The following is a 10,000-nucleotide window of genomic DNA, read 5'->3' as shown; positions in this document are numbered from 1 at the left end:
CTTGAGACCGCAATAATCGACGCCAATATCACCGCAGATGCGTCCTTCTCTGGCCCTGTCCCCCAGTTCTTTGGAAATTTCAAGATGGAGCTCATTGTATGTTAAGGCTGTTTTAAAATTCCCAAGGTTGTAATGGGCACTGCCAAGAATCCCACAAGCATTGCCTTCTCGAATCATGTCTCCCAATTCATTGGCAATAATTAGATGACGCTCAAAGCAGGGAATGGCTTTTTCAAAATACCCGAGACGGTAATAAGCCATGCCAAGGTCACTATATGCCTGTGATTCTCTAAATCTGTTGCCCGATTCTTGGGCCAATTTTGCAAGTTTTTGAAGGTAGTCTATAGGGTTATTTGTTGTTCCTGGGACTTTGTGGCCAATGCTTACATTACAGCACTCTTGTTCTTCTCTAGCCCCATCTCGTTGTTCATTTGTTGTTGTTGATGTTGTTGTTACTCTCTATTGGAGTAGAGCAGAATTTTTTATCATTACTTTATTTGGAACAATAACTGCAACAAACTTAGAGTACCTAAAGTTCAGTTATTCACCATTCTTACTATACTCAACATGGCTGCTCAGTATTCATCTCTCTCTTTTTTTTCATTCATGTCCAATACACCCGACCCATAAAAGGTCGCAAAAGGGGTGACGCTTCGCGAAGGATCGTGACGGGTTACTACCGGTCACGAATCATTACCGACTGTCTCGACCGTCACACCGGAAGTCATGTCGCGAAAAGGGATAGCGGAAGTGAACTTCAGGTAGTGTGCACCTACCCCTGTGACGATCCAAGACAAGTCACCATGTTGGCGCAGACCGCAACGATCCGAGACGGCTCACGACGAACCGTCACAGCCGTGAAGTAACCGTGCACGCTAATGATGAGTCTAACACAAGTAAACAGGCGAAAAAGGCATGTGAATACTCAATCCTCCTTCTAAATAAAGGCGCCCACAAACATAACAAAACCCCAAAACACTCAAGGGGCCAACACAAATACACAAATAAACAGGTGAATCAGTGTTTGACACTTACGTTCTTACTAATTTGTCCTTAGGGCAACCAGTTTTGTTTTTTTAGTTGCCCGCCTTGTAAAGACCTGTTTCCATTAAAACTCAAATGAGGCTTGTAAAAATGTCAGTTTTGAGTAAAATGTGTGTAAAATGGGTTTGATAGACCAACGTGACTCCTGCTGTGTCCATGTTCTAGTAGCCTTCACAGTTTTGCTTTGCCAAGCATACATTTAATACATTTCCTATCCTTTAAGAGATCAAGGGAGATTGCTTGACTATATCTCTGAGATTAGGCTGGTTTTGAATTAAATGCCGTTTGTCCAATAGTATGTTCTTTTAAGCCTTTTGAACCTGGTTGAAATTGCATGAAAAAAGGTAGAATTGTTCGATATCAAAGTACCGTATCCGAACGTATTTGGCCGTGGGAAAGCTAGGTTCCATTGTAACAGCCATTTTTCCGCCCAGAGAAAGATGGCGGCTACGAACATGTTCCTTCTTCCAATCTGTTTAAAGTGACTGGTAACAGTTTTGACGTTTGTACCAATATATTTTCAACAGAAAGTAAATGACAGCAAAGAGATGTAACATTGTTATTTTTTTATCGTGTTTGTGGTGACTACGACATATTACTAGTCACTTTCTTCGTTGATATTAGTCGACCAAAAATTCTGATTGCCCGATCGGCAAGTCTTAGAGTTGTTTTACTTGCCCACAGAAATATTTCGTTTGCCCCAAGCAATCGGGCAAGCGTTAGTGTCGAACACTGGGAATGAAGTGTGTGAGTATAAAAAAAAAGTCAATCAGCTGGTATAGTAATACAAAACTAATTACTTTTCGATGCTTAGGTGAAAACAGCTCTAACATTTGGGTGCGTTAAGTGGCATTGCTAATGGAATTACTGACCATAGGAGGTACAACATAATTTTTATGTAATGCTCAGCTTGGTAGAGAACTATTGATTTTTTTTTTTCAGCTGTTTGTAAAGTCAACAGGACTTACTTGGCCTTGTACAGACTGACATTCACCTCTGCTGTTCATCTTAACTTCATTTGTTTCTTCAGCAACTTTTTTCCTTAAATCCACCAACTTCTGGTTATTCTTGTTAGTCTTCGAGCAGTCAAGATAAGTGTCCCAGAGAATACAAAATTTAAAAATACCGTTAAATAACCATCTTAAATTCCTTGCAATATTGAAATTGATTTATGTTGTTTAAAAAACCTATAAAAAGCAACTGACGAGCAGGCATGCAGCTTGAATCATCTAAGTTGACATCGATTTATCATAAACCTTCAAAGCTTCAAAGGATACGGCCAGTCCTTTATCACACCAGCTAATGGCTTCCTTATACAGATGAAGCTCTATGCAGGCACTTGCTCCTGAAAAGAAATTACTCAGAGTTTCACAGGCAATAGATGTTGACTTTAATAATTATTCCTAAAAAAGTTGAAGAGGGCTTCTAATAATTAAAGAAATTTACTGTAAATAATTCAATCAATCAATCACAAGTAAATAGCGCTATCCATCCTTCAAACAACTCAGGGCCAGGAGTACGAACTGGTAGATGTGTGTGCGCAAAAGTGTGGGTTGGTATTTAGCCTGTGTACAGCCGACCCAGGCGCTCCCTCCCCTTACTTGTGTCTGTACATATAACTAAGACCTGCTGTGCGGCATTTCATCTTTATAATACAAGGAGAATCAGAAAATACCTTACAAAGGAATGTACCGGAACTCTTATCCATGCTTTTAATGATATTTTAGAATAAAATAGATGTTAATGCTGGTAAGCAAATACTGGGCAGCGCCTGGGAGGAGAGTGTGACTTCCCATCACGTGACTACCTTATTTGGCTATTTCATTCATCCCGCCATGCGAGCCTTCTCAGTTTGACATTTCCAAAGCTCAACTAGTTCTGTTTTTTCCGTTGAGTAATTTAATCCCTCCCTCCCGCCCATTTTGCTTTCTGGTTCTCTTGTATTTTATTTTATTTTTTCCTTATGAGCTTCTGTAACCTATTCAATAGTTCTCCTTAATAAAATATGGGCGGGGAATTGCTGCCTGCGGCACCCCTTCAGCCCTGTGCTGAAGCCCCGTTAGGGAGGGGGCATATTGTTACTCTGCTGGACTGGGTTAACTTGGCCCCAGGACATTATGCCAGCAACTATGCCCGCCTTGCAATACAGGCATGAGGCACCCCCTCGGCTAGTTGCCGAGGCCCCTCATCCGGTGGTCCATACCGGCGGTGGGTATTATCCGCGCCTTGCCAGTACATTCCCTGCCCCTCGTTTATGCCCAAGTTGTTGTGTATTGTCTTTTATTGCGTACCAAAGCATTAATATCTAGTAAATTAGATTATTGAAATAGCTTGCTGTATGGGGCACCTAACTACCTTTTGCAAAAAATGCAATGTGTCCAGAATGCCATGACGTGGTTAATTTTTTCAGGAGAGCAAGTTTTCGCAAGTGACGCCTCTACTTAGATCATTGCACTGGCTGCCTGTCACACAACGTATACATTTTAAATTTTTAAAACAATTTTTAAAGCCATACATGGTCAAGCTCTGTCTTACATAGGCGACCTTATTTCAGTAAGGAGAAGTGGTAGATACAATCTAAGATCTAATAATAGTTTAATTTGTAATTTTAGTTAGTTCTGGTAAGATCATCAACACTCGGTAATCGCTCTTTTCACGTGAAAAAAGCCCCTAAGCTGTGGAACACTCACAGCCTTCCGGAACACATACGAAATATAAAACCTTTAGGTTGTTTCAAGAAGGTTATTAAGACACTATTATTTCAGAAAGCTTGTTATTAATGAATCATTACTTTTAAATGTGATTCCTTTTAGCTTCTTCATTTTGATTACTATTGTTGTAATTTGGTTCCTTTCATAATTTATTCATACACCTTTGGTTGTTGCATATTTATTTCATGTAATCAATATTAACGATGAACTGATATATGAAATGGATCATATATGAACTGCAGATATGAAATCAAGTGAAGAGCGAGGATCATAGCTCTATGATCCTTGCAGTTATGAACGCAATTTTTGCAATTGCATAAAGAAGCCTGAAAAATTCACGACTTCAACGGCGTTTGAACCCGTGACCTCGCGATACCGGTGCGACGCTCTAACCAACTCAACTGAGCTATGAAGCCACTGACATTGGGAGCTGGTCATTTGTGGGTTCTAATGTTCCCGTGAGGAATGAATCAACAATGAAATGATATACGAAATGGATCATATGAACTGCGGATATGAAATCAAGTGAAGCTATGATCCTTGCAGTTATGAACATCGTTGATTCATTCCATGAAGACAAACATCAAATTAACAAGTGAGACAAAAGTAAACATGTCTACATAACCTAGACCCTGAGGAGCCTTTGGGGTGGACAGTAGCTCCACCAGCTTCCTTCGTCTCTCTGCCCCCGGTACAGTGAACAAAGTTACTAAATTACTCAACTTCTCTATCAATAGTGAATCCAGGCAACAAGAGTGGAAATGCAGTATCATGACCCCTGTTTTTAAGAAAGACAAGAACACAAACCAAGCCAACTATCATCTCATCTGAATCTTGACTGCATTGTCCAAAGTTTATAAGAGGATTATGTACAAACAATTACACCACGTCTTTCAAAGTCATCTATCGTTGAACATGTCAGGATTTTCAAAGTACCACTCTTGCTGTTCTGCTCGTCTGAAAATGTCCAAAGACTGGAGGAGATCTCTACACAAAAGGGAAGCAGTTGTTGCAGTTGCCATAGATCTTAGCAAAGCATTTAACTCAATCAATCACAGTCTATTGCTGGCCAAACTTCGCGCATATGGTCTTTCCTCAGCGGCCTTGCAGCTGATGACCTCTTACCTGACAGGCCGCAAACAGAGAGTTAATTACCCCATTGACTCCCAGGGGTTCCCCATTGATGAGTAGAAGCATCTGGTGTTAAACAGAGTAAAATACAAAGTATCGCCAGTTCAGGCTGGCTTGGGAGTCAAAGGGGGTTAAAGGTCATGTGATATGTTCTAGTTACAGAGACGTTAATGTTGGTGTACCTCAGGGTTCCCTTCTGGGGCCTCTTCTGTTTAACAGTTTTATTAACAATTTGAACTTTTTCCTTCCTCATACATGTATGTCTTTAAGACTCTATGCAGATGATACTACAGGTTATTATTCTGACCTACCGTGCTGAAGTTTGTTGGGAACTCTGAGCTTAGCTTATTGTCATCCTGGTTTGATCAGAACCATCTCCTTCTCAACAATGATAAGACCCAGGCACTGCCCATAAGGCCATGTTCATATGCATACGACCTTGTTCTATTCAGTATTAGTGTGGAGACCCAAGAATCCACAAAAATTCTGGGGATTACATTGTACACCGGACAAAATGTTGACCTTTAAGGATCATAATTATATCAGTGAGGGCAACTTAAGAAGGTACAAAAGGAACAAAACAAAATCCTAGGGTACGATAGTGATGAGCCAATCCACCGGGTGGTGAACTGATATCTGAAGAACTGAATTATAGTTAAATCATGTCTGACAGTTGGCTGACTTCAATAACGTCTGAATAATAATCCTGCTGTGGAGTGTAAATAAATTGGCTGCTACTTGGCTCCGGAGCTTCTCAGGGATTTCATGTGACTATAGAGGCTGACTTTGATTACATGTTCTTTAAAGTTTGTCCACATCTCATACATGTAAATATTTTTATAGGTGACTAAGTCCTTGACTTGACCACTCATACGTGGACCAGGCCACTACATCTCTGGCTTTCCCAAGGCATGACTTGATCCTTAGATGGCTTAAATGAATTCTGGATAATATCTCTTCTCACAGGAGCTTGGGAATGTTGACCTTATGACTCTTGCAAAGCACTCCGTTAGGTACTGTGATCTCATCTTGATAGGGCCAGTACTTTCTTTTGGGGATTGGTACTCGTTCTTTGCCTTCTGGTTATAACAGTAACTGTTGTTTTGAGTGTCATTTCATCAGGAGTATATCTTGAACTGTACATGTTTGCAGCTGGGCTAATCTCTCACGAAATAGTTAAATAGGGTGGGAGGGGCTGAGGATTTCCAGTTCTGCGGCAAACTCTTCACTGCTTCTTTCTAATCCTTCCCTGTGGCTCTGGAGAGACGACTGGCCAAAAGATTTGACTATCTTTTTTGTAATGAAAATCAAAATTTGCGGCACAATAGACGCAATAAAATCCCTTAAAGGTGGCCGTGCTGAGTGGATCAGTTTCCTGACAATTGCTTGCAAAGGCTTGTGGTCTGATTCTACTTGGACTTAATCTTCCTTGCCAGGTAGTGATGAAAACACTGGCATTCCTAACATGATTACTGAGCACTCTTTCTCGATTTGTGCATACATTTTTTGAAGGGATGTCAGTGCATGGGATGCACATGCCACCTTGGAGTAATGCGGCACCAACCCCATAATCACTTGCATCACACTGTTTCAAATTGGTGACTTAGCGTGAGGGTTGAAAAACTTCAGAACAGGGTGGTTGACCACCACCTTATGAACCCATTAACTCCTGGGATTGAGACTTGACAGATTTTACTCTGTCTGATGCTAGATGATTTTAATATACTCATCAGCTGGGGGCATGCTAAGGCACCCCTGAGGAGTGAATGGGTTAATTTTAGCCAGAGAAGATTCATGCTGGCATGACCAAAAAGAATGTTGTTTCTTTCATCATAAGCTTGCATAAAGAGTCAGCTACTTCAGAGAGGTGAGGCAGAAACTTTCAAAGATAACTCACAAAACCTAGACAACTGGAAAGCTCTTTCTTGTAAGTGGGGCTTGGCATTTGTTCAACATTTTTTACTTTTTTTCTGGATCTGGAATGAGCCCTTGACTACAGACTGTAGTGACAACATGACCCATGAAATTCACTTCTGCCTGCCTCTGATTGATCTCGACCTTATTTAGTTTCAGGTTCACCTCTCCTGCTCTTTGAAGGAGTCTCCTAAGGTTACTGTCACCATCTTTCCATGCTTGTTTGTGGGTGTCTCCGTGTCCTCATAACAAGGATGTCTTTAATGGCAGACAATTTTAGTTATCAACTAGGGGCGTCCAAGAGCACCTGAGGGGTCTCCGTTTACCCACTGACTCCAGCAAGTGAGACTTAACAGATTTTCCACGTATTCTGTCTAACGCCAGACAATTTTACTGGGATGTCAATGGATTAACGTCCCACTGGGAACTTACGAACAACAGATATTTCTGAGACGGCGCCTACACTCTAAAGTCCTTATCCGAGCTGAAAACCCTAAAATTAAATTTAGACCAAAGAAATAGCTTTCCATATTGGGATCCTGTGGTATGAAGTTCACTCGACAGATGTACAAGAGACTTGGCGAAGATAGACACTTTGAAAGCTACTCTAAAATATAATAAAACTAGGCTTAACAAAATGACTTTCAGCAAAGGAACTAAAACAAACCTCAATAAGGATATCAATTTTCTATAATTATTATTAATGCATATTTTTATCTACTGCTGGTAATGTACATTACTCTTTTTAGTATGAAACTGCATTTTATTGTTACTAAATAGACTATTAAGCTATATTGTGTTTCCAAGCATTTTTTAGTAGTAATTTTAAACTTTCATTGGGTACAATGTAGGTCCACATCAGCTGTAAAAGTTGCCACTACTGACCTGCATTACGAAATAAACCATGAATGTATGATGCTCAACCAACTCAGCCATTGGTCTGCAGTTGACTCAGATTCATAATTAGTACAAATGCACTAGACAGTTCCCTTATCTTTGAGCAGTACTTTAGGATGCAGCTGTATTGTGTTTAGAAATATTCTTGGTCCTATTATTTTCTGAATCAATCACCAAAGCCATTGTAACAGCAGCATTCGAACCCTTTTTTTTTAAAGACTGCTTTGCCGTTATTTCAGTTGCTTAATGTGTACGGTAACTGGATAATGTAAAGTTACTAACTGATAAATTGCTCGGAATGTGTAGTAGAATAAGATAAAAGACAATTACGTACTAAAGAGGTTCTACAATAAGCGAATCAACATGTGAGCCGTGCTTACACTTACATGTAATGTGCTTACTAGTGCTATTTGAAATAGGTGCTTAGACTTACATGCGAGACTCGCATCAGACTCACAGTTTGTCAAGACCTGCACTGAATTAGGTGCATTGGTTTTCTTGTTCAATGAGGCAGCAAAAGGTCCTCATAATTTACGGCCAGTGAGCATAAAATTCCATTACCTTCATTTAACATTTAAACTGAAATATTTCGAGTACATGATTTGTATTAATTGCTGGTTTTCACTCACGTGATCAACAGCCATGTTTTTCGACGAAAACAAAAGGAAGCATTTGCATAATAATAGAGTTAAATTCCCGGAGGATTTGGTCGGAGCACCAACATGGCCGCCTTTTCTTTGTTTAGGGCACCAACATGGCAGTCGTGACGTCATGTGAAAACCGAGAATACTCACCTCTGACTTCTCTTTCTCCAGACTTCTTCCCTCTGACTCTGGCTAACTATCACAAAAGTCTTTTTCTCAATTGCAACAATGATCATCTGAAAGTCGAACAAATAAAAGATATTGTAAGCAGTGCTTTCAATATGATTTGAAGCACATACATGTAGCTAAGATTTTATGGCACCAGGTGGAGGTTGTAATAGGGGCCAATAGTCCCTTTCCCCCAGGGTGATTTAAGGGCATGCTTCCCCAGAAAAGTTTTGAAATCAAGAAGCTTAAAAATGCTATTTCCAGATTTAACAGAGAACCCGCAAGTTGTGTTTCTAAATATTTGAATAAGCTTATAGTGGTGGTCTGCGAATTCCACTTTGATGAAAATCCAATTAATTTACAATTTTATTGATATTTTCTTATTTTATCCGTTACTTTCGTATCACATAATATATACTTTTTTGCTATAAGAAATATATTGCAAAGGTTGAAAATTTTAACGTTTAATTTTCTCTAACAACCCCATCAAATATTATACAAATGAACATGCTAATTTTTAATGTCTTACAATGTGTTCACAAAGGTTAATTGGTTTTTGTGAGCAAACAAATGGAAAATAAACATACTACTACTGCGACTGCTGATAACAATAAAAATATATACATAACGATAATTTCGTCTGTAAACTAATGATTTCCACGGAAAGCTTGGCTAAGAACATTCTCGCAGACGATTGCGTGACAAAAATGCTTGGTGAGAAGACAAGACACTTATCAAAATAAAGTTGCCTTTCTTTCCTTCCCATATATTACTTTCATTCGTTAAGCTTATTCGCTTCAGTGTTTTGTACACAGTCTGCAGCCTACATTCTGCATAAATTTTCGAACGAAGTCTGCATTTCGTGCGTCTGCAGTCGTCTGCATTTTGCATTAACCGTAACACGTGTCAACATCTTACCTCTCAAGAAAGATTCAAACCGAAAAGTTCAATTTGAATTGAGACTCACGAACTTGACGAGAACTTAACACCAAAGAAATTTCCGACCTAAAGACAATTACTTCTGTTTGAGTTTTGCCCAAAACACATCTTTAACATATAGGCAATGCAAAGCGTTCATGTTAGGCCCATATGAAGGCGTCTCTTCGCGTTTCTGGTCTTGGATAAGGCTTGATGTAAGACTAACCATCCTGTCCTGCACTATGCTCACGTAAAAAGGAGGGAAAAATTGGGTCACCAAGCTGTCTTAATCTTGCTGAAATATTTCATAATTAAGAAACTTTAAAACTAGGAATAAAAATGAACGCCGTTCAGGTTGTTTCAGAGTTTAAAGTCAGTTGTCTAGACAACTAGGACTTTTCCGTGCGAAACTAGGAAGCCCGGCTAGGAAGGCTACATGTACCTTCAGTTCTTCAGAATCGATTCAGAAGCACCGCAGTAACATTTTTTGATTACCTGTAATTAATATAACTCTTGTTAATTCCCTGACCAATCAATGAACGTAGGTACCTGAGCATCCTTTCTAAATAGGAT

General features: G+C 39.6%; 1 protein-coding gene across 3 annotated transcripts in view; it reads right to left on the bottom strand.

Annotated features, from left to right (window-relative positions):
* The window catches only part of LOC138023744 (tetratricopeptide repeat protein 28-like), a 28,534-nt gene extending 18,902 nt beyond the window's left edge, over positions 1–9,632 (bottom strand). Inside the window, exons 1-6 of one of the 3 annotated variants that reach the window (XM_068870803.1) lie at positions 9,428–9,616; positions 8,492–8,577; positions 2,322–2,389; positions 2,013–2,120; positions 777–887; positions 1–459 (exon numbers count right to left, since the gene is read on the bottom strand). The exon at positions 1–459 is cut by the window's left edge and continues 2,541 nt beyond it. In XM_068870803.1, the coding sequence (XP_068726904.1) occupies positions 1–261 (261 nt within the window). In that variant the 5' untranslated portion in view covers positions 262–459; positions 777–887; positions 2,013–2,120; ... (1 more) ...; positions 8,492–8,577; positions 9,428–9,616. Of the gene's footprint in view, positions 460–776; positions 888–2,012; positions 2,121–2,321; positions 2,390–8,491; positions 8,578–9,427 lie in introns of all 3 variants that reach the window. The other 2 variants (XM_068870802.1, XR_011126782.1) reach the window with 2 other exon arrangements.
* Positions 9,633–10,000: the final 368 nt, after the last annotated feature.

This window comes from Montipora capricornis, chromosome 11, assembly GCF_036669925.1.
Source record: "Montipora capricornis isolate CH-2021 chromosome 11, ASM3666992v2, whole genome shotgun sequence".
NCBI lineage: Eukaryota > Metazoa > Cnidaria > Anthozoa > Scleractinia > Acroporidae > Montipora > Montipora capricornis.
Note: the sequence above shows the minus strand (reverse complement) of the source record. Positions and strands in the feature narration are given on the sequence as shown.